The sequence below is a fragment of the Schistocerca americana genome, chromosome 1 (assembly GCF_021461395.2).
Source record: "Schistocerca americana isolate TAMUIC-IGC-003095 chromosome 1, iqSchAmer2.1, whole genome shotgun sequence".
NCBI classification, from domain to species: Eukaryota; Metazoa; Arthropoda; class Insecta; order Orthoptera; family Acrididae; genus Schistocerca; species Schistocerca americana.
Window position 1 is genome coordinate 1,135,394,000 of NC_060119.1, and position 24,871 is coordinate 1,135,418,870.

Genomic DNA, 24,871 nt, shown 5'->3' on the forward strand with positions numbered 1-24,871 from the left:
CAGAAAAATTTAAGCGCTCGTTTTTTCTGCACGCTGTTCTTGAGTGGAACTGTAGAGACAGCTTGAAGATGGTTTATTGAACCCTCTGCCAGACACTTAACTGTGATAGCAGAGTTATCACATAGATGTAGGTGTATACTTGTGAATGATCCTTACGAAGACAGTTATCGTGAGGAGCCTGAGGAGAAAACCCATATTAGTTTTTAAAACAGGGTACCGTATTGAAATCATCTACAGAATAATGAGATGAGATGCAGCCAGAAAGTAAGCTCCATTTGGTAATAAAAACAAAATTAGTACATATACAGAAAAAATATTTATTGAAAAAACTAAAAATCTTAAACTACCTTTCTACATAGCTCCCACTATTCTGTTGGCACTTGTCGTAGTGTTGCACAAATTTTTATATGCCTTCGTCACAGAACATTGCTGCCTGCATTGTCAACCATATGATAACACATTCTTTGAGTTCGTCATCATTATTGAGCTTTTGACCACCAAGGAATGTTTTCAGGTGCAGAAGCATATAAATGTCACTAGGGCTGTATGTAGAATGGTCAAACTGGCTCTTGCCAAAGACCTGTAAGGTGCAAACCTCACTGAGGCGATACGATAAGTGATGCAAACTGTTCATACTGGGATTACTGCAGTGCAACACCAGTACGTTTCTCTATCAGTTGCCAGGTGCAACAAGGAGCACTGGATGCTCCCCACTAATGGTGTCATACGATATATGGTAGGGAAATTTCAAGTCATCCTTCGTGACTTAAAAAAAAGGAAAAGCTACATATGCCTCTGTAGTAAGTTTCTCAGTAAAACTTTTGCTTTTCGCATAAAAAAAAAAAAAAAAAAAAAAAAAAAAAAAAAACCACTGGTTGGGTTTCGCTCATGTTTCCTCATTCAATTTTGAGGGAACTATTTGATAAAAAATTGATTTTTTTCACATCATGTAGTCGGACATCTCAGCATAATAATGAACTGGTTTTATTTTCAGTTATTGACCATGGTTATTGTGATAGTTCAAAGTAAAGTAAAACACTGCAAATATTTTGAAAAGTTTGCAGTGAAGAATGTAGTTCCCACCAAGTTTACATTCAGTGCATTTTATGGCATACATTGCTGCACACAAAATGTGGATAACATATCAAAATTCTTTTTAATAGTGGAAGGGGAGTGATACTTGCTGCCAGTTTCGCGAAAATGTTTGAGGTCATTGGAGGTTTTCCGCAATGAGGTTGGCAGCTAGGTGTCACTTATGAGACTACTGCCACCTGCTGGATGAAGTGCGGAGCTGCTTCTTCGACTGTAGATACTAGTAGACCAGACAAACGGTACGGCAGCAGGGTTACAACGTGGGATCACATGACTGTTGGCAAAACATAGATCAAAGTTTAAGGCGGAACTCTGCCTTCTGATTCTTTTTCTGATATTTTCCAATGAATTTCCTGCTAACTTTACTATGTTCAATGTATCTTGTTTAAGCACAACTTTAGTATGATTTAAGGTAACTGTACTTGACAGGTAGCAGGCTGCTCGGCCCCCATCACCAATACACCATTGGGAGTTGTTCTGGCTGTGGCACTCTTGCTGCCACTGCCTCTTCCGCAGTACTGCACTGCCTGAAGCCATGTGCCAGCCAGTTCTCAGTGAACCATTGTAATGAGAGATTTGGGTAACTTTCAGCTTCATGTGTCATACGATGTGTGATGAAAATAGTTGAAAGAGAGCAGACTGTGTCTGCACACTCCTAGGAAACTTTCAAAAAGCGTCGGACATGGTGTGGTTACAGGCATTCAGTCATTTGAATCCATGTGTTCCTTGACAAAATATTTTGAGACAGAGCGAGATGCACGAGTGCCTCTTGTTCCTATGGACAAAGTGATGGAGTGAACTGCAGCTGCTCTATGAATCAGCGAATGATCAGTGATTGGAATCTGCTAGAATAAATTCACGAAAAAAGAATCAGACAAGTCACCTATATTGATGACACTCAGGAACAAGCAGCATCTCAAGAAAAGGGACACAAAACTCAAGTCGTTTCTGGAAGATGTGATTCATTGTGAGATATACATGTATTAACTAAGGAAGGCATATCCAACTCTCAGAAAGCCACATGCTACCCTTGTAGAAGCAGACATGTTTCAGGGTAGTAAATCGTCTTTGCTATGAGTCATGATAAAGTTAGAATTCCACTATAAATGTCTTTATAGCCACAAGTTATTAATAGAATGCCAAGATATCCCAGCCAGTAGATGGCACTTTTTTTAGGGAATTAGTAAGTGTAAATTTTGATGATAACGTCTGGCTTGATGGGACATGGCTGAGTGCGGTACACAATTTAAAAAAAAGGCTGGATAGGCTATACCAACACCAATAGTATGGCAACTGTGATCGGCAGAGAAAAAAAATACAATTTAAAAAAAGGCTAGGTGGCAATACCGCCAGCAATAGTACACCAGCTGTGATCAGCAGAGGAAAAAAAAATTACTGTAGCACATGATCGATATTCAAAAGGCTTCATTCCTAATTGTCTGCTGTTATTCAGTTCAAACAAGACCTCTGACAGCCATGAAGAGATGAACCACAGTACTTTTGTGAAATGGTTTGAGGACTCTGTGCTTCAGAACTAACCAAACACTGTATAACTATTATGGATAAGGTCCGATATCATTCGGTTATACAGGATAATGCACCAAAGAAGGTAACGAAGAAAGAAAAAGACATTGTTTGCTGGCTTGAGAAACGTAAGGTACAGTTTGATAGCAGCTTGACAAAAGCAGAAATGTTACAACTTGGGTCACAACACAAGCCAAGATACCCAGTTTCCATTGTGGATGAAATAGGGTATAAAGTACTCACTTTGCCTCTTTACCATTGCCATTTCAACACAGTAGCAGGCTAAACGTCATATTGCTACTGAAATAAATAAATAAATAAATGACTGACATGGAACTCCTTTTGAATGACGCAATTGAAAAAGTGATACCAGGAGACTGCCAAAAGGTAGTAAATGATATGAAACAAGTGTGCAGGAAGCATGGTATAATGAAAGTTGGTTACAACAATGTGTTGAAGACTTGAAAATATCTGTTACTATGAGCAGCGGCACTGATATTTTCACTGACTCTTGACTCTGAATTAAATGCTGTTTTCCTATTGTTTGATTATGGCAAGTTAGATTGAAATTTAATTTTTTTTTCCATTTTCTGCAGATACCAAGATGTTATTTCATGTGTGTAATAGTTTTTGAGACACACAGTGACACGAAGGAAACTTTTACGGACATGAACATTTATCATTTGTATTTCAGTAACAAATATTGCAAGGGCCCTAATTAAAGAAAAGATTTTTGACGTACTTAAAGGGTAATATAAGTAAATTTCAGAATTTTTATGTTATTTTTGTAGAAGATAGAGAATTTAAACTTCATACTTGTTACACGTTAAATATTGACATAATTGCATAAAAACATCGTTGTGGAGGTATTTTGGTAGTCTACATCTACACGTACATCTATACTCTGCAAGCTAGTGTGTGGCAGAGGGTAACACTCTCACTCCCCCCCCCCCCCCCCCCCTTTCCTATTCCAGTTGCGATTAGTTTGCGGGAAGAACGATTATCAGTAAGCCTCCGTGTGGGCTCAGATTTCTCTCACTTCATTTTCATGGTCTTTTTGTAAGATGTATGTAGAAAGAAACAGTATATTTGTTGACTCTTCGAGCAATGCACACACTCAGAACATCAACAGCAAACTACACTGTGATGCAGAACACCTCTCTTGGAGTGTCTGCCACTGGAGTTGGTTGATCATCTCAGTGACCCTGTATTAAATGAGCCTGTAATGAAATGCTCTGCTCATCTTGGGATGGTCTCTGTTATCATTTCTAAATGCTGTGGATCCCATACTGACAAGCAGCTTTCAAGTATTGGTTGAACAAGTGTTTTTGCGAGCTATTTCTTTTATTGACGAACTACATTTTCTGAGGGTACTTCCAATGAGTGTCAGTCTGGAATCTGCCTTACTCATGACTAATTTTCCCTTTCAAATCACTCTATATGCACATCCTTAGATATTTTACGGAAGAAACTGCTTCCATTGATTGTTCTGCAGCTGTGTAATCATACAATAAGGGGCCTTGCAATCTTTGCATTCACAGTACGTTACATTTATATATGTTACGGATCAGTTGCCACTCCCTGCACCAAGTATTGGTCCTCAACCGGTCTTCCTGCATTTTGCTACAATTTTCTAGCACCACAGCTTCTCTGTATGCAACTGTACCATCCACGAAAAGCCTCGTGGAAGTTATGACATTATCTAAGTCATTTATAGAGGGGGTGAGTCAGAAGGAAAGTTACGTGCTTTAAGGGGTGATATTATTAGTGATTCTGAACAAAAAACTTCCTGTGGACATATACCCTGTTCTGAATGGTTTCAAAGATAGAACCCGTTTAATGTACATTGTTTCCTGTGTTATTCAAACATTGGCATTGCTTACAGATTGCTGCAGTAATGTAGAGGAAGCAGAGATGAACAGTTTGATGCAGAACATTCGTGGTCTATCAAGTCAAGAAACTACCTCAGATTGGCATATAAAAACTACCTAAACTACAGCACGTGTGCATCACATGAGATTTTCAGTATGCTTGTGCTCTATTTGCGCACACTACTATTCCTCAAGAAGAAATGAATCGAACATTTTTCATTGGAAATTTAATTGCATCTACTTTTCTACTGAGACACTATTAGTCCTAAAGAAGAAATGACTCAAACCTTTCTCATGGTAAATTTGATGTACTTTTCTTTTCTACTATGATACATTTTTGCTGGAGGTTGCGGTTTTCGAGTTGTTCAAGAAATATGGACAAAAATTATATTAAATACGTTTTATCTTGGAAATTGATCGGAATAAGGCATGTGTCCGTCTGAAGTTTTTTGTTCAGAATCGCTAATACTATCATCCCTCAAAGCTACGTAACTTTCCTTCCAACTCTCCGTATATATTGTGACAAGTAACGTCCCTATAACTCTTCTCCGTTCAGAATGACATGCTATGTCCACTTTCTAGAAACTCTTTAATCCAATCACAAAGTTGGTCTGATATTGTGTATGCTTTTATTTTGTTCATTAGGCAGCAGTGTGTAACTATATTGAATGCCTTCTGGACGTCAAGGAAAGTGGCATCTACCTGGACTCATGCAGTTGACAGGTTGACGGGGGGGAATAATAGTTTTAGAGTTGTAGCATGATATGTTTGAAACTGTTTATGAATGAGAAAATATGTTTCAAAAAATCAAAAAAAATTAATGTGTCTCTTGCCCTCATTACAATTAAAAACAGATTTGTGACATGCTAAGAGGCACTATAGAGATCTGTATCGTGTATGAATTTGAGATTTTTTTTTTTTTTTTTAAAGTTGATTTTTGTGGAAGATACTGGCATTAAAGTGTTTCTATCACTGCAGAGAGCGATGTACTGTGGCGGCTGCCTGCAGACACTACTTGATCTAACAGTGCTGCAACTTTGGACCTTAAACATCAATTACGAGCTAGTTTAAATCAGAATATACTAGTGGTAAATCGTACAAATTTAGTTTTACAGCAGTTACTTCTTAATGAGCATTGCGAACTGCTGAAGCACATTCGAAGTTCAGCTAGTTCTTATTTCTTTAATAATGAAGCCAATAATATATTTGCTGTGAATATTTCTGTATTACTAATTTTGAGATGCATACTCCATTAAGGATACCTGTTGTTCTCAGTATAAAATATGCATATGAATAGAGTTTTGGTCAGAGAAAATGTTTATAATAAATTCCTAAACAATACTTACATTCCATGGCTACGCAGATTGCCATAAACAAAGAAACCTGAATGTAAATATACTTGTTCTCATTGCATGTAATCAATTCAGCTGTTTTCTTCTGCCACAAAATGCAAAGCATTGTAAGTGAAACCTCCTACGTATCTAAAACAATTTGCTGCTGCAGCATTCACTTCAAAATCTAAGAATAGGAAATGAAAACAAAGCCAACTATTTTTCTGTTGCACTAGTCCACTAAACAAAAATGTATATGAAAGATTTTCTCGGTGTTAGTAAAAGGATAGATTGCTACTCTTGTAAAGATGACCCATTGAGTTGCAGACAGGCAAAAAGAAAAGAATGTTCTAGTAACAGTCTCTTTATTGTTTCTGTCTGCACCTCAACGGTTCATCTTTACAGTGAGTGGCAATCTACCCTTTTCCTAATACTGTTGATATTCCAACCTGGAGTTTCCATTGTCACAGGATTTCTACACTTATTCTAAAACACATTTCAACAATATTGTATATGAAGGTAGTATCTGTTCCCGAAAGAACAGTTACCGTTGATGACCATGCAGCTTTCGCTAGAATGAAATGATAATTAAATGGACACCCTAGCTGCAAAGAGGTATTGATGTACTTCATTGGGGACATGTTGAAAAAATGTGTGCCCCGACCGGGACTCGAACCCGGGATCTCCTGCTTATATGGCAGACGCTCTGTCCATCTGAGCCACCGAGGGCACAGAGGATAGTGCGCCTGCAGGGACTTATCCCTTGCATGCTCCCCGTGAGACCTACATTCTCAACATGTCCACACCACTACATCTATTAGGCGCACTAAGAATGTAGTGGTGTGAACATGTTGAGAATGTGGGTCCCACGGGGAGCATGCAAGGGATAAGTCCCTGCAGGCGCACTATCTTCTGTGCCCTCGGTGGCTCAGATTGGTAGAGCGTCTGCCATGTAAGCAGGAGATCCCGGATTCGAGTCCCGGTCGGGGCACACATTTTTTCAACATGTCCCCAATGAAGTATATCAACACCTCTTTGCAGCTAGGGTGTCCATTTAATTATCATTTCATTCCAAAGAAAGCTGCACGGTCATCAACGGTAACTGTTCTTTTGGGAACAGATACTACCTTCATATATAGTTAAAATATGGCTTCCCGGCCATTGACCTTCATGTGCGAACGCACACGCTGTGCCCAAACTCTTACGGGACTTGGTAGATTAATCTGCCTTGAGTAATGAGTATGATGGGCAAAGATCTATTAGGCGCACTACGAATGTAGTGGTGTGTACATGTTGAGAATGTGGGTCTCACGGGGAGCGTGCAAGGGATAAGTCCCTGCAGGCGCACTATCCTCTGTGCCCTCGGTGGCTCAGATGGGTGGAGTGTCTGCCATGTAAGCAGGAGATCCCGGGTTCGAGTCCCTGTTGGGGCACACATTTTTTTTCAAAATGTCCCGAATGAAGTATATCAACGCCTCTTTGCAGCTAGGATGTCCATTTAATTATCATTTCATTCAACAATATTACTTCAAAAACTACATTGCTGCAGTTACATTTTTACAGCTATTGCTGCTCTAGTGAGAGAAGCCTGAACTACGAAGCACTTGTTACTGTCGTTAAGACAGAGCAGTGAAGTGTAGTTGGATGTTTGTAGGCCAAAGGACATAAACTGAGTGAAATTCACAGCGATATGAGTGGCATGTATAGGGACTTCTGTATGGAGCATATCAATGTCTCCAGGTGGTAGGTATTCTTCCAAGAGGACTGTGAACCTAAGTGATTTGACACACTCTGGGCAGCTGGTAACAGCTGCAACCCCTCAGAATGTTGGACCCATTAAGGCAGCAATTTTGGACAACTGGTGCTAGCAAGTGCGAACCTTATTGCTGCAGTTTGACATTTCCTATGGCACAATGCACAATATTAATCATGACATGTTGAAATTTCGTAAAGTCAGTGCTGACTGGGTGCCTAAGAACATGACAGGAAACCACAAGGGCCAGTGAAATTTGGGTGGGAAGCTCTCCAGCGTCCACTGTGCATGCTGGACACTGTACCATTGGATTTTCATCTGTTTAGTCCCATGGAGAAACTCCTGGCCGGCCTACACTTCTTCTTCTTCTTCTTCTTCTACTTCTTCTTTTGTAGTAAAATTATTGTGGGTTACTTCCCTTATAAATATCCACGCTTACAAGAATCATGAGAAGTTTCAGCAAATCGTTTGTCTAATGAATCTCTGTTAGTCATAGGTTTATGAAGCTTGGGCCTCTTTACCTGAAGGTCCTCAGAAAAAGAATATTTAATTTAGTTGGTACAGGACTGCTGCAAAACCAATACCCTCCATTATTTGCTCTGTCAAAACAATTTTTGTTGAAAAGTTTTGAACAGATGCAAGTGTGCCTAGTTGGCTTAAAATTTTTTTGTGTCGATGTGTGTGTCCATAGCTGCCAGCATCTTTCGTGCTTAGGGAATGTATAGGGAAGGGAAAAAAAAACCCCATTGTGATCTAATTTTCCAAGAAATATTTCAGATTGTAAAGTGCACCCGGAAACACACACATCACTTTAAACCGATGATTTAAATGACAGTGTCTGTTTGGTTATAAAGGTGATACAAAGAATAGTTCATCAGTTTTCATGAAATGCCACTAGATTAAACTAATAAACTTAAATGAAAAATTTAATGTTACTGCCCTTCACAAAATGCTTTGTACAGATAAGCACAAAACGACACCATCACTGTTTTGCCAGTGGTCCTGTGGTACAGCTGGAGAGATGTTGGTGTCAAGAAAATTATGTCATGCTCAGTCTGCTAATAGCCATGGTCAAAGAGTTGCCTCGTGTTTCTCTTTTTCATATGCTGCCAGTACTAGCCGAAGCTAGAAATGAAAAAGCTTATTGAAAGGAAAAGACCGGGGGCTCATCAGCTGACAATGCTAATCAGATGTTTTTTCAAGTGTTACCTGATATCAGGAGACTTTGTGACAATCGTACACGAGCTCTGAAAGCAGAATTCTTGTTACTTCTGAATGAGCAGCTGGATGAAGCTTAGAAGGACATGTCAGCATTTTTCAGATCATCGTGGCATCCTTCCATTTTTTTAAGATAAATTATCTGCCCCTACATAGAGGTCAGTCACTGCTTCACTTTAGATGGTGACTGATCTCTCTTCAGATCCAGCATTGTTTCTTCTGAATATTCCTCAAACTGAGTCGTGTACTACATTGTGGATTTTAGCAGTTGTAGAAAAACTATCCTATCTTAATTAATTTGGGGCCATTCTTTATATATATGTATCACATTGAATGAAGTACCATATTTGGTGGCCTCACTAAAAATTAACTTTTCATAGTGACACTCATAATGCCTTATTGTAATGAGTAGCTTCTCAGTAGAAAACGCTAGCCAAATATTTATCTCTTACTTTGCCAGATTAGCTGATAGTAGATGTGTAGAAAGTATAAACTGTGTAGACTCATTCTGTAGAATTTGTGTTCTGTATTGGGAGAGCTCATGAGCTGCACCCAATACTTTCTTTTCTTTTTCACTTTTTTGAGCTTTAAATGATGATAAGTCACAATAATGTTCTCTTCAGAAGAGCTCATGATTGAAACTGAAACAGAAATGTGATTCGTGCTGTCTTGTTGCTTGTCACGTGGCAAGTCGTGTTTCATGTTATATTGTATTGCATATTGTATCATGCCAGTGGCAACATGAGTGTCGCACCTGCACCGAGAAGTGTCGTGTGGCACGACCTTTATTGCATCATGTCATATCACATATTGTATCATCTCAGTGTGAACCGCATCTAATAGTTTTCTTATCTTGTTTGCAGTGTGAGGTCTAGCATGGAGTGATTTAAAACATTACCATTTGTGAACTTTATGCGGTGTTGATTCTTTATTGCGCAAAGCAGTGTATGAACATATCACAAAAAAACATTTGCACTGAATGCCGTGTTCATCCCAAAAGACAGTCCGTATGACTTTTCGAGTTGTCAGGATTTGCTTGGCTCTAGCCTTTGCTAAGGGCACACTGTGTCTCCATTCCATCAGTTGTCGTTTTGACTGGGGGATACAAGTGACACAAATCTCATCTCTGGTCACTATCTTGGTTAGAAAATCACCACCATCTTTGTTGTAATTTATCTAAAAGTCAAGTGCACTGTCCAGATGCTGTTTTTGTGTTGCTGTGTAAGAGGGTTTTGGTATCCAGCAAGCACACAGTTTTCGAAAATTCAGTTTTTCAGCAACAGTTTTGTTAAATAGTGATCCTCAAATTTTTGGAAAGTTCTTAGAAAGACTGGGTGCTGTAAACTTACTGTTTTTCGTCATGAATTCTTCACTTTCACAAATCAGTTCTTCGTTAACCAAATGTGGATTCCCATTTTGTTCATCACTATGCACTTGATCATGTCCATCGTTGAACTGTCAGACCCACAAGCTTTGCAGATCTGTCAAAAAACGTTCCTGTTTTAGTGGTTCTTTGCATTCAGAAAATTAATTACAAGTCTAATCTTACAAGGGGCAGGATTTTTAGGTAACTTTGTCATTCTGAACAAGCACTGCACAGCATAAACAACACACAGAGAACTCAGAATTGTGTCATCTCATTATCTTTGTCTGAAAGCATCTCCATGCTTGCACTGAACGACGATTGAACCACTGCCATGGAAAGAAATAGAAATGGAATTTGCGTTCTGGATGTATTTCGTATTATACCTTGTATGTGCCCTGTAAAACTTAAGGCTGAAGTAACATAACATATTAACTAATCAGTGGACATGAATGAAAGATCAGGAGCGTGTTACCAGAAGTTTCTCATTCATGCACAGAAAGTCGGATGTCACACGGCGTAAGGTTAGCTTGGCTGTAGCGCCAAATGGGGCTGGCCCCTCAACATGAAACAGTTGAAGGAAAGGGAAAAAGACAGTATGTGTCAGTGAGCAGTTATTGTACGCTGTGGTGGTGTTCTTCATTACAACATGGCCTGGAGACAACATTCGGATTACTTTACATGGGGAAGAATAATAGGGAAACTAGAAGAAGTCAAAGTATGATGAGTGTACCCCAGGAGTTTGGTATTGTTCACAGCATTGTTTCATGAGGAGCGTTCTGAACCACAGGCATTGCTGTGCAAAGGGTAGGCGCTGGTCAACCTTATTCAACTACAGCAGCACACACCACATTATGCAACAGTCAAGAAGGGGTCCACTTCAAACAGTGGGGGCAATTGCAGATACATGTAACAGGACTGCAAGAAGTGGCATGGTGACTGTTTGGGGGTGATCTATGTGCTTAACAATCAATACATTGTGTTCCATAGATGCCTGCACATAGGCAGCACCACTTGCGATGGTGCCAAGAGCATAGGGACTGGACCAATGAGGAGTGGGGCCGCGTAGTCTTATTGGATGAGAGCAGATTCAATCTCACTAGTGACTGTGGGTGTATCCTCACACAGTGAGAGATGGGAACACATAATGCACCCAAGAACATAGTCAAACATGATCATTTTGGTGGTTCAAGTGTTATGGTATGGAGAGGCATAATGTCATGTGGGCATACTGATCTCCAAAACTTCTAACACACTACACTCATTGGTAACTGTTACTGTGACTCCGTAATACGAGGTGCATTCAAGTTCTAAGGCCTCCGATTTTTTTTTCTAATTAACCACTTACCCGAAATCGATGAAACTGGCGTTACTTCTTGACGTAATCGCCCTGCAGACGTACACATTTTTCACAACGCTGACGCCATGATTTCATGGCAGCGGCGAAGGCTTCTTTAGGAGTCTGTTTTGACCACTGGAAAATCGCTGAGGCAATAGCAACACGGCTGGTGAATGTGTGGCCACGGAGAGTGTCTTTCATTGTTGGAAAAAGCCAAAAGTCACTAGGAGCCAGGTCAGGTGAGTAGGGAGCATGAGGAATCACTTCAAAGTTGTTATCACGAAGAAACTGTTGTGTAACGTTAGCTCGATGTGCGGGTGCGTTGTCTTGGTGAAACAGCACATGCGCAGCCCTTCCCGGACGTTTTTGTTGCAGTGCAGGAAGGAATTTGTTCTTCAAAACATCTTCGTAGGATGCACCTGTTACCGTAGTGCCCTTTGGAACGCAATGGGTAAGAATTACGCCCTCGCTGTCCCAGAACATAGACACCATCATTTTTTCAGCACTGGCGGTTACCCGAAATTTTTTTGGTGGCAGTGAATCTGTGTGCTTCCATTGAGCTGACTGGCGCTTTGTTTCTGGATTGAAAAATGGCATCCACGTCTCATCCATTGTCACAACCGACGAAAAGAAAGTCCCATTCATGCTGTCGTTGTGCGTCAACATTGCTTGGCAACATGCCACACAGGCAGCCATGTGGTCGTCCGTCAGCATTCGTGGCACCCACCTGGATGACACTTTTCAAGTCGTCATGCAGGATTGTGTGCACAGAACCCACGTAAATGCCAACTCTGGAGGCGATCTGTTCAACAGTCATTCGGCAATTCCCCAAAACAATTCTCTCCACTTTCTCGATCATGTTGTCAGACCGGCTTGTGCGAGCCCGAGGTTGTTTCGGTTTGTCGTCACACGATGTTCTGCCTTCATTAAACTGTCGCACCCATGAACGCACTTTCGACACATCCATAACTCCATCACCACATGTCTCCTTCAACTGTCAATGAATTTCAATTGGTTCCACACCACGCAAATTCAGAAAACGAATGATTGCACGCTGTTCAAGTAAGGAAAACATCGCCATTTTAAGTATTTAAAACAGTTCTCATTCTCGCCACTGGTGGTAAAATTCCATCTGCCGTACGGTGCTGCCATCTCTGGGACGTATTGACAATGAACGCGGCCTCATTTTAAAACAATGCGCATGTTTCTATCTCTTTCCAGTCCAGAGAAAAAAAAATCGGAGGCCTTAGAACTTGAATGCACCTCGTACTTCCCCATGTGTGTCTTTTCAGGGGTGAATTCAGCCCTGACTTCAGTTTTATGATGTCAGTGCACGACTGCATCAAATATTATAGGTCGAGGATCTCTTGGAACGAGAGATTATTTGTCAAATGGACTGACCTACCCATTCTGCCAACTTCAGTCCTATTGAGCACCTGTCGGATGTGTTGGGGAGACATATTGTAACGCAACTATGTGCACCAATGACCATCAATCAGTTGCCAACCACACTGGTGGAGGAATGGAATGCCCTACCACAAGATCTCCTTACCAAAGTTGTGGCCAGCATGGAAGCAGATTGCAGGGTGTGTACTGCCATGTGTGGTGATGAGACTCCCTATTAAGAACCATGTCTCGCCTTTTGTAATGTCCAGGGGACCATAATAAATCGTGGTGAGTTCAGTGTAATTATTGTCTTTGAATACAAGTGTCATTTGTGTTCATCTCATTACAAGTTCTTTAAGGTACCTCCTGTACTACACTGTAGCAGCTCTTCCTATGTATAGTCCAAGTTTCATTAAGCTATGTTATTTGGCTGTGAGACATTATGTGAAAGTTACTTTTGTCTTTAAGTTTTGCACAACACTTTATTATTTAGTATTACATCCCTTCTGTGACACTTTATGTATAAATTATCATCATATACTTTTGACATCCAAACCAGATAAAGGTAACCCTCCCCCTTCCCTCCCCAATTGTTCCATGTATTAAAACTCTTCAGCAGTAAACATCATGTTACTTCTGCTTATTTTTAATGGCATCTACTCATCTTCCAATAGAATGCTTAGTCTTCTCGTTTCTCAGCAAATAACTTCCTTTACCATCCTTTTGTACAGCTGTGCGTTGTATCTACCTCCATTTATAATTACATCTACCATCCCAATATGTTACATGATCCATTTGTTTGTTTTCCTATATCTTACAGTAGTTCCAACCACTCGTATCTCTATTGCTCAAGGACCAACTCTCGGTTTTTTCTCTAGAAGTACAGGTCTCGCTGCCGTATTTCAAGGCTTGTGCACGATGATAGTAAACTTTTTGTTTTGATCACATCAGAATTTTTATTTTGTTAAATAACATGGCCTATTTTTGTCATACGAAATAAGAAGGATGAAATTACTAAATAGACCATTTTAAGGCCGGCAGAAACACTATGGGATGTTGTTTCACTGTGAATATTGGCTCAGAATGTGAAAATCCCAAGAGGAAAATAAAAAAGTAAAGCATAAAGTAGTTAAAGGAAGTACAAGTCACTAGGATTCTGAGGTCGAAAAATACATCTAATGTCATTAAAAAGAAGGAGAACACGAATAGGGTCCTTGGATCTACATCTTGTTCCATGTAATTGTTTAACTTCTATTTTTGATTCTCTTGTCCTAGAATTCTGTGTTTTATACAATGAAGGCTTTCACGACTGGCTGTCGTAGCTGCTTTTGAATTTTCTTGGTCGTGGTCCATGAAACTCTTTTCTTCTTGGCATTTTGTACTGGGCTGCATTGGACATCTTCAGATGTGCTCTTGGTTTTACTATATCACACCGATTGACAGGTTGGACATCATAGAGCAACATAAATACTGTAAAAAAAAGGGATGTGGTAGAAGTTTACATGTGATCGATGGAGATAATCCTCATCAGAGATAAAAATTAGCTATCAAACTGTATATCAAAGATAAAACATATCTATGGGGTCTGCAGTCACTGTTCATATATCACTGAGCCTCATGGCTTCTTCTTTTCTGTTGAAATTATCCCCATATTTATATATTTTGATGGGTTTTCTGTGTGTAGCCTTGGATAATAGTTAGTTATTTGTTGTGGATAAAATATTTTGTTTGGAAAACTTTATTTCGTGGTTTCCTGGCTGAAGAGTGTGTTGTGCTGCTGCTGATTTTTCTGTTTTCCCGAGTCAGGAAAGACCTTTATTTTTCTTCAGACAAGTATTCATACTTCATGTTATATTAATCTTCCTTGAAGGTTCAATCTTGGGAATTTTGACAGAAAATCTGTGACTGATGCCGAAACCTCTCTTTTTAACATGAAAGGAAATTTGATGGGCCTCTCTATAATGCTCTCTTGCTTACTATCTGAATGCTTGACGAAATATGCCACACTTATTCAGATATACTCATCTCCTGTATTACACCAATGTGGCAAGGATCCCAGGCTGATGAATCAGGTGAACAATTTTTTTAAGCTACCTTGTTCACCAGTGAATTACATTTTTTTAAGGATTTTTCCAACAAATCTCTGACTAGTATCTGCTTTTTGTACAACTAGTTTCATGTTCTCACTGTAATTTAAGTCTCAGGATTGCTACTCCCAGATGTCTTACAACTGTTACTGCTTCCAGTGATGAGTTGATAGTAGTATGTTACACAACAGTTTCACCCTACATATTTGCACCAAAAGATTACCGTTTTATGTTATCTCCTCAGGTAATCTCCAATCTGTTTCCTGACACACTTGATAAGTTAAAATATTTTCCTAAGTTTTTTTTAGCATCTATTTAAGCACCTATAGTTACTGATGCTACAACAGTCTTATGGTCAGTGACTGCGTTTACTACGAGGACTTAATTGAAAAGTTCAGTTGCAGTCATTACTAGCCTATCTAAAACCTTGCTTTCAGGGGTCAGTATTCAAAATACCTTCTAAAGGTAATTTTCAGAAAAGATGCTCAGAACAATTTTCCACTAATCTTTGTCCCTGGCAGACTTTTTAACCACTTCATTCTCTTATCGTGTAGTGGGCGAGCATGATCAGAAAATTTACCTGTAGTATTACCCAGCTTTTCCATGAAGCTGTCTGCTATACAGCTCCAGAACTGACTGGGTTAGTCAGTTTCGAAAGATGGAGGCAGACAAATGAATACAACCTTGAACAGGGCCATGGCTAGTTATATACTATGGTGTTCAAACGAACTTTTGAATTGAACACAGCTGTACTTATTTAAGTTAATAGATATTTTACTGTTTTTATGGCGATAAATACCTCTCCTCTATTAACACCTGAAGTATTCTTGCAAATTTTTCCAGTTGGAATTTAAGATTTTCTTGCATTCAAACTGGTTTCAGCTAGGTTTCTGTTTCCAGTGCCATTTGGACATAATTGGCATTAATAAGTGGGAATAATTTTGTAAACCTACCTCAGAGTCTCCTGCATTTTAAATAATAACACAAAATCATTATTGTCTCTTTCTGATGTGCAAGGATTAATGATCTGTGTGAGTAATGTGACTATATTACTCATTTCTTAGGTTACAACAAGTAAACCATCATTGAGCCAGTAGAGAATTGTGCTGCCAAGATAACTGTTTCTGTTATGTAGTGCAAGTCTTACCTATTTGCCATTCTCTTCAAGATTTGTAAAACCAACACAGCCCTCCATTCACTCTCTGGAGACAATGAACTGACCAAATTACTCATAGCAGCAGGCACAGTGTTGTCAAGGGTTTCAGAGGCACCAGACTTACCACAACTTTCACTGTAGGTGGAACTATCAAGATCCAGCCAAGGATAGCAGCATAAATACTGTTGACTGTGACCAGTGTAGCTTTTAGCTGTTTCTTGGCAGCCACCAATTTATCTAGCATCCACACAAAAGCAACACAGTCCCTATCTTTAACCACTGTACTGTTCTCTTTAATAATAAGAATGGCTGTACTGACCCAAGCCATCTGTGACTGACATGGGCATACAGCAATAAGAGGTTAAATTAAGTGAACGTAGCACTTCAGGAGAAGCAAAGCTATACTGCTAAAATTCATGATCTAAAAAGAATGAAAGCAAAACAACTGCAACTTACGTTTTTTAGATTTTGGTAACACTGAAAACACTGGACATTTGCACAAAAAGCAAAATGTGAACTGCTGTATAAGCACCAACAGTAACCTGGACAATACCCCCCAGCCAGACTATCAGATATCAGAATAAGAGTGCTGCTGAGATGATACAGGGAAATGTGTAAATAGGTGGGAGGGGGGTGGGGGTGGGAGTGCGGTATGCGCTGCATCCTCTACAGGAGTCAAAAGAGTGATAAAATGAAAATTGTATTTTCTTAAAGCATGAAAGCATAGGCATTCAGTCATTGGGAGGCATATGGTTAAGTTGGTAATGGCACAGAGACGCTGTCAGAGTAGATAACTAACTGAGCAACCACCTTCACACTAATTCTCTATTATTTACTCTTGAACAGCATGCGGAAAACATAGACACTCATATCTTTCTGTGTGAGCTCTGATTTCCCGTATTTTATAATGATGATCCTGTTTCCCTATGTAGGTCAGTGTCAACAATATATTTTTGGATCAGAGGAGAAAGTTGGTGATGGAAATTTTCATGAGAAGATCCTGCTACAACAAAAAGCACATTTGTTTTAATGATTTCCACCCTAAATTCTTTATCATGCCCATGATACACTCTCCCTTATTTCTCAATAATACAAGTCATACTGCCCTTCTTTTAACTTTCTAAATGTACTCTGTTGATCTGGTAAGGACTCCACACTGCAAAGCAGTTCTCCAAACGAGAACAGACAAGCATTGTGTAGGCAGTCTCTTTAGTAGATTGGTGAAGTGGCAAACCATCTACGTGTTAAGTCATGTTTTGGCATATGAAACATCAGTAGCAGGATCAACTTTTATAAACTGTTCGTAAGATGCCTCACAAAACAACACAGTGCAGAGCACGAGCAATCATTTGGAAATCTGTCGGTGTCACTGGACCATTGTGCTAACAAAAGTGACACTTTTCAAAAAGAAATATTACTTGAAATGAAACTTGGGTTCATCATTTCGTATCAGAGAACAGACACCATAACATGGATTAGAAACACCCTAAATTTCCAGCCAAAAAGAAATTCTGGAGTCCAGCCAGTTCTAGGAAAGTGATGTCTACTGACAAGCTAATTCTGAAATGTTACCTGGAAAAGGGGTCAGCAGTAACCAGTGTATTTTATGCTGATGTGCTTTGCAAGAAGTTGAAGTTCGCAATTTCAAATGTGAGATTATAGAAAGGGATTTTTTTTATTCCCCCCCCCCCCCCCCCCCCCCCCCCCCCCCGGTTACAGTGCACATCCACATACGAGGTGGAATCCCATATTTTCAGGACTGGTGCTGCCATCTGGAAAGTAATAGTAGTAGATCTTTGCACCACTAGGTGGCAAGAGCTGCATATCTGATGAGTCAGTTTCAGAGTGGCATTCAGCTGGGAGGACATGTTGCATGTCCACAGTGATTTCCATAATACTTTATGTTTGGCATGTGGCGATTTTATGATGGATTCGCGAACAGAACAGTGTGTCAGACCGCATCTGATGATCCAACCTTCGTGTGATGGGTTATCACCGGCGATGAGAGCTGGATATATGGTTATGACCAAGAGACAAAGCAACAATCGTTCCAGTGGAAGAGCCTGGGCCCTCCAAGACCCAAAAAAGCAAGACAATTGAAGAGCATGATCATCGTTTTCTTTGATACCAAGGGAATTGTGCACAAAGAATTCGTACCACCCAACCAAACAGTGAATTCCACGTTCTACTGTGATGTTTTGCAACGGCTCCGTGAAAACATGCGGTGACGACGGCCCAAACTTTGGCGTCAAGGGAACTGGCTGCCGCATCACGACAACGCGCCCTGTCACACGTCCTTGCTCACCAGGACCTTTTTGGTAAAAAACAACATGGCAGCTGTACCCCACCCACTGTACTCGCTAGATTTGGCACCTTGCGACTTAGCGCTATGCCCAAAACTGAAACTGAAGTTGAAAGGCCGTCAGTTTGACACTCTAGAGAGGATTCAAGAAGCATCGCTGGCGGTGATAAACACAGGATTTCCAGAAAACATTTGACCTGTGGCAGAAGTGCTGGGACCGGTGTGTGCGTGTGGATGGGAACTACTTCGAGGGTGATGGTAACCGTTAGTCCAAAGGTAAGGATTTCAACAGATGGCAACACCAGTCCCGCAAATTTTGAATTGCACCTCGTACTGAAATTTGCACTGTTCATACTCTTCAGAATCTGGAATGCTTTGCTAGATCAAAACCGCGTGCCAGGTTGGATCTGGAACCTGGAACCCTGCTTGTGATGGGCAGTGATCATATGGTAACAGCATTGCCTGCGAAAGGCGCAGTTTTTAGGTTGAGGTCTAATCTGTTAGAAATTTTAAAACAGTCCACGCACCACTGTAGAATGAAAGATTCGTTCTGTCTTTAAAAGCTGCATTTTTAAGTATTGTAGCATCTTGTATACTGTTCTCATCTCGCTAGTTCAGATGACAGAAAATGCAGCCAGGCCTTAGCGCCCTGAGGCAACAGTGACTACATGTCTGTGTGTGTGTGTGTGTGTGTGTGTGTGTGTGTGTGTGTGTGTATCTATCTGAAGAATTACTTCATCAGACAGCCTATAATATCTAATGGTCTTCTTTTGGTGTACATGTCTACCCTTCAATGCCTCCTTAGTGTGGTGAGTAGCAACCTGTGCTATTTCATGCAGTTGTTATAGTTGTTGTCTGATAGTACATACAAATGTAAATAAAGTTACTGGAACTTCATGACAATGTGTACAATGATTACAAACATTTGTTTAGTGCTTGAGTATGAAGCTAAAGAGAATTACAGTTTACTTATGACAGTTTTATCTTTTTGTGTTACAGAAAAGCAACAACAAAAAAGTTAAATGTCGATATGACTGGCATCAAACTTCGAATTATGTTGTTGTATCCATATTTGCCAAGAAATATGATCCAAAGATGTCTACAGTAGAGCTAAATCCGATCCGTCTTAGAATCCATTTGTATTTTCCAGAAGAAGATAATGCATTTGATTTAGATATTGAATTGAAAGGGGTGAGTGCATATTTCAAACTTAAATGTGTAAAAGTCCGTTATTACTTTGTATTATATTTGCTATTGGTTCAATATTTTTTGTTGTAGTGATGGTTGTTAACTGTTATTGAACACTAAAATAAGTCCCGAAGGTTTTCGTTCAAACTGTTGTTAACTGTTATTGAACACTAAAGTAAGTCCCAAAGGTTTTCGTTTAGTTAACACCGCAAAGCCCTTTTTTTTCCAGTTAACACTGCATATAATGGAAGTAGATGGTTAGATTTTTTATTCATCGGAAACGTGACGGCTCAGTCATTAAAGCCCATACTGCTTTTACTACATGAGTGGTATGCTTGTACAATATGAAATGATATACATCCATACTGATACTGTTCTGTGCATGTATGCTAGACAACTCTATAAAAAGCTATCTGGAATCTATCCAAAAAGCCTAGCAGTTATTTAGATCGAAATTGATAACATGGGTTGTCATGCTAAGTTCCTACCCTCATTTAGTTAGCAGTGAACATGTGGTTTCAGTCTTTAATGAGTGACATTTTTATTGTAACACAAAAATAAAGAAAATTTCAGCAAATAGTATCTTGGTATGAACTACACACATCAAAAAAATTTTGCATCACCCCAGTTCCGACAACTCCTGAAGGTAGACGTCAACTGTGGATATTGTATCACAGACACAGTCCCTTTGACTGTTCAGAGGTGTCACTAAACCCGCCCAAAGATGTAAACAACCGTGCACGAGCAGTGCCTATTGGACGGAGGGGTCTTACAGAGGTGGGCATTATTCATTTCAATGACTGCTTCACAGCCCTATGCCTTGACTGCTTCACAGCCTGTGCCATCTGGATCCTTCCCAATAACACCAGCTTTTCTGAATGGTACTGGTGAAACTCCCCTGCAATATATCTTACATCCCCGTAATCTTCCTGGCATTAACCTTCATTAGTCATTGACCTTACCCATCTAGCCCCTTCCCTGTTCCCATTCCAGCACTGCACCACCCACTATTCCACCAATGCACCCAATCTTTTTTACTTATCTCCTTTTCCACAATCCTTCCTGTCCCCTCCCACCCTCCGTCTAACCTCTTGACTGCACCTAGCTGCCCTACCCTCTTTCCACCTCGTCCCTGATCTGTTCCACTAACAGCACTTTACTGTCCCCTACACCTACCCTGCTATCCTTCCCACCCCCCACCCCAGCCCCCTCCTTACCCCCACCTGTTTGCCGCTCCCATCATGTGCTGCTGCTTGTAGTCTGGCTTCAGCTGCCAGAGACTGATTAAATAATATTATATGCAGTCATATCAGCAACAAATTTGAATATCTTTGAAATTCCGCAACCTCTAAGAAAAACAAATGTGACAAGTATGAACACACATAGATTTAACAGTGAAAAAAAGTCATCTGAAGTATCAGTCCTTGTCGAAACTTCATATTGTGTGACCATAGAAGTTTGATTTCCAGTCAGATCTTGGGGTTTAAAACTTTCCAAACTAGGGGCTAGTGAAAATAATGCAGAATCAACACAAACAATAGTGACAGTTTGCCACGCTTCACCAACTTAAATATCAACCACAATCAATGCAGAAACAATACGACAACTGTGAAACACTGAAGGGCCATGTAGAACATCAATAATCTTAGCAGTGTCAACACTCATATTGTAGTGAGTCTCCACACACAAATAGTTGAAATTTTTGACCTGTTTTATTGTTAATCACAGTTTTTGCCTTTACAGGATGTTCCTTTTAAAAGCCATTGATTTTGTCTTTTTTCTGAGTTCATCAAATTGTACTCTTCACATATATTATTCAATAAATATATTTCCCTTTGCTAGTCATCTTCATTCTTCGTGGGTAGTGTGGCGTCATATGCATATGAAAGGCAACTTAAGCAGAAGTTTCTGTTAATCTTAATTCTCCATTATTGCATCTTACTTGGAACTACTTAGAAACTACTGATTTGTCCATGCTTCATCATCATCTTAACTTCAAGCATTAGACCTTTTTTTGTTGTGCCTGTTAATGGTACCCAACACTTGTCCGTGCTTTAACAAGGTAAATTAACATTTCAGGTAGTCAATGTGTCCAGGAGTTCTGTTAGTATGATGCCTACAAAATGTGAAATAAAGTTGTACAAAGGAGGCCCAGGATCTTGGTCAAAGCTCCATTTCCCATTGCCTGAAGATGTGGAAGATGATGGATCAGATACTGAAGTGAAAATGAAGCAAAATACGTCCACCGTTGATAATGTAAACGTTGAAGGTGATGAAGATTTGGTAGATTTAAGCGACCTGTGAAGTGGATTTTTGTGTTACAAATATTTTCTGACACGTTTTAATTTGGAATGAGTTCCTATTGATGTGTGTTAATTTATTACATCAGAATACATTGTGTGAAGTGTAACACAGCTATTAATCAGACTGTGGCGAACGTGTCTTTTAAACATGTGTAGTGAGATCTCTTACAAAAACTTATTTTTGAATTTTTTATACTTGCATTTCTACTTTGATGAGCAATGTACAGGGTTTATTGCTTTCAATCTGTATTTATTTGTCAGTTAACATGTAAAGAACCACGTTTACTGCTCACAGGAAATCTGTTAAATGAAGTTCTTCAGTATATGTAACGTTTAATAAAAACACACAAAAATATTTTATTGTTTGCTATACATATCTACAAAATAATAGCCTGGTACTTACTGCTACTTTAATTCCCCTATTTAAAGTTAAGGGAGAAAGCCAGTCTGTGCTGATGGAGTTTTTGTAAAAAACATTGCACTCATTTTTTGGTAGTTTTGAGCCAGAGGTTCGAGTCCTCCCTCAGGCATGGGTGTGTGTGTGTGTGTGTGTGTGTGTGTGTGTGTGTTATTCTTAGCATAAGTTAGTTTAAGTAGTGTGTAAGACTAGGGACTGATAACCTCAGCGATTTGGTCCCTTAAGAATTCACACACATTTGAACATTATAATACTGCAAGCTCCACATTTAAATTGTTTACATGACTGGGTGCTGTTGTGTCATCTTCATCATCATCATCATCATCATTCATCCCCATTACGGTCGGAGGAAGGCAATGGCAAACCACCTCCGCTAGGACCTGGCCTAGTCTGGCGGTACGGGTCTCCCGCATTGTCTCCTACACTCATCGGAGTGTGGGACCGCATCATCACATGACTGGGGTTTGTACTTAGATTTCTTATTTATATCGTGGTAAAACATAATATGAACATTTGATCTATCAACAAACTTCCTGGCAGATTAAAACTGTGTGCTGGACTGGGACTCAAACTCAGGACTGTCACCTTTCACAGGCAAGTACTCTACTGACTAAGCTACCCAAGCAAAACTCATGACCTGACCTCGCAGCTTTACTTCCATCAGTACCTCATCTCATACTTTCTAAACTTGATATATTGAGGTGTAAAATTTTTAATGTAGTCTCTTTTAGTTATAATATTGAGTGGAATTTCTTAGTTGAGTGCTGCTCTTTGAACAAAAATTGATGGGTTGTAAGACTCCTTTCAGCTGATGACTAAGCACAACTTTCTTAACAAATATTTGGAAAATGAAGGCTTATGGTGAATAGCCTGTAACCAACAATATATTCAATGCTTGAACTAAAAGTATAACAGTCAATTAAGTATGTGTTGAAATTTCATAGCAGTGTTGATTGTTTTTTGTGTATGCTGTTTCTAAAATCTTTGCTCTTACCATTACAGTAAAACTCCTATTTAATGAATCTCTGGGGACCTAAATATTTTTTCCTTAAATGGAGGTTTTGGCAGAATACATGGAAGGAGTGACCCAGAATCATAATTCAAGCATGTTTAGGTGACATAAGTGTCAGTTAATTAAGAAATTACCAGTATCCTGTGCTACAAATTTAAAATGCAGAAATATATAATTTATATATCTAAAAACAAAGATGATGTGACTTACCAAACGAAAGCACTGGCACGTCGATAGACACACAAACATACACACAAAATTCAAGCTTTCGCAACAAACTGTTGCCTCATCAGGAAAGAGGGAAGGAGAGGGAAAGACAAAAGGATGTGGGTTTTAAGGGAGAGGGTAAGGAGTCATTCCAATCCCGGGAGCGGAAAGACTTACCTTAGGGGGAAAAAAGAACGGGTATACACTCGCGCGCACACACACACACACACACACACACACACACACACACACACACACACATATCCATCCACACATCAATGTGTGGATGGATATGTGTGTTTGTGCGCGATTTATGATATTATTGTGATCGAGATTGCGAATTATCATCAACTTTTGCTTAAATGTAAGCTTTCTACATTTGCAAGACAGAACTTCACAAAAGTAGAATCCATAACTTTGACACTTGAAGTAAACAGACAGTTACACTTTTCCCTGCTTTGTAGACTCGGTGACTATGACATCAGATCACATGACCTGAGTCACATGGAAATCAGTTTCCAGTTTCTTCAGTGCATCTTCCGATATCCCTACATCCCTACAATCTTGGGATGAGTTGACCGCTTGAATCAGTTATCATTTACTGTGTCACACAACAAAAAAGACAACCTATGTGAAATGAAAAGAAATTAGAATCTCGTTTGAACACATTAGAAATTACATAAAAACTGTGTTTCAATTTGCAAAATATTTTGTGTTTATTCCTTAAAAGCGGACTTCTCCTCAAACTGAGGTTCGTTAAGTATGGGGTGAAATAACATTGTTCTTATGAGAGTTTTTCTGGGATTGACAGAAATATTCGTTAAAAGTGTGTTTGTTAATTCAGGTTTTTACTGTATTTTGTTTAATATGTTGACTTTTAGCTAAAGGTAAGTTTTGCCATACTGTACATTCATGTTGACATGGGTTAAGGTTTAACTTGTACAAAACACATTTTTACATAAAGACAGAGATAACACCACTCACCTGTTATGAGGAATTTGTAGGTGATGAGTATCAGAGGTAAGTATAGGAAATCAAGCACACATGATGAAACAGAATACTTATTTCTGCACAGAGAGAGAGAGAAAGGGGGGGGAGAGAGAATCACATGGGAGTTGATGCACAAAATGTTGTTTGGATATAGAATGTAACATTGTATCACAAAAAGTACTAAAATTAACTTTTTTCCTTCTGCCTCTTCTTCTTTTTCTTCTTCTTCTTCTTCTGGTAGGTTTCATGGATGGTATGCCAGATACGGAATAGCATTCACTTTTTAATGGTTTACAGAGTATAGGTGCAAGAGAAACACCTTGACCCTTCT

At 39.5% G+C, this 24,871-nt stretch overlaps 1 protein-coding gene and 2 non-coding genes across 3 annotated transcripts in view; 2 read left to right on the forward strand and 1 right to left on the reverse strand.

Moving 5' to 3' along the window:
- Positions 1–22,268, forward strand: part of LOC124619206 (cysteine and histidine-rich domain-containing protein morgana) — a 60,973-nt gene extending 38,705 nt beyond the window's left edge. The window contains exons 6-7 of the mRNA XM_047145428.1: positions 19,422–19,613; positions 21,690–22,268. Of these exons, the coding sequence (XP_047001384.1) occupies positions 19,422–19,613; positions 21,690–21,914 (417 nt within the window). The 3' untranslated portion in view covers positions 21,915–22,268. The remainder of the gene's footprint in view (positions 1–19,421; positions 19,614–21,689) is intronic.
- Trnai-uau lies at positions 6,474–6,548 on the reverse strand. The gene has a single exon. It is a non-coding gene; the product is annotated as a tRNA-Ile (tRNA).
- Trnat-ugu lies at positions 6,735–6,809 on the forward strand. Its single transcript has one exon. It is a non-coding gene; the product is annotated as a tRNA-Thr (tRNA).
- Positions 22,269–24,871: the final 2,603 nt, after the last annotated feature.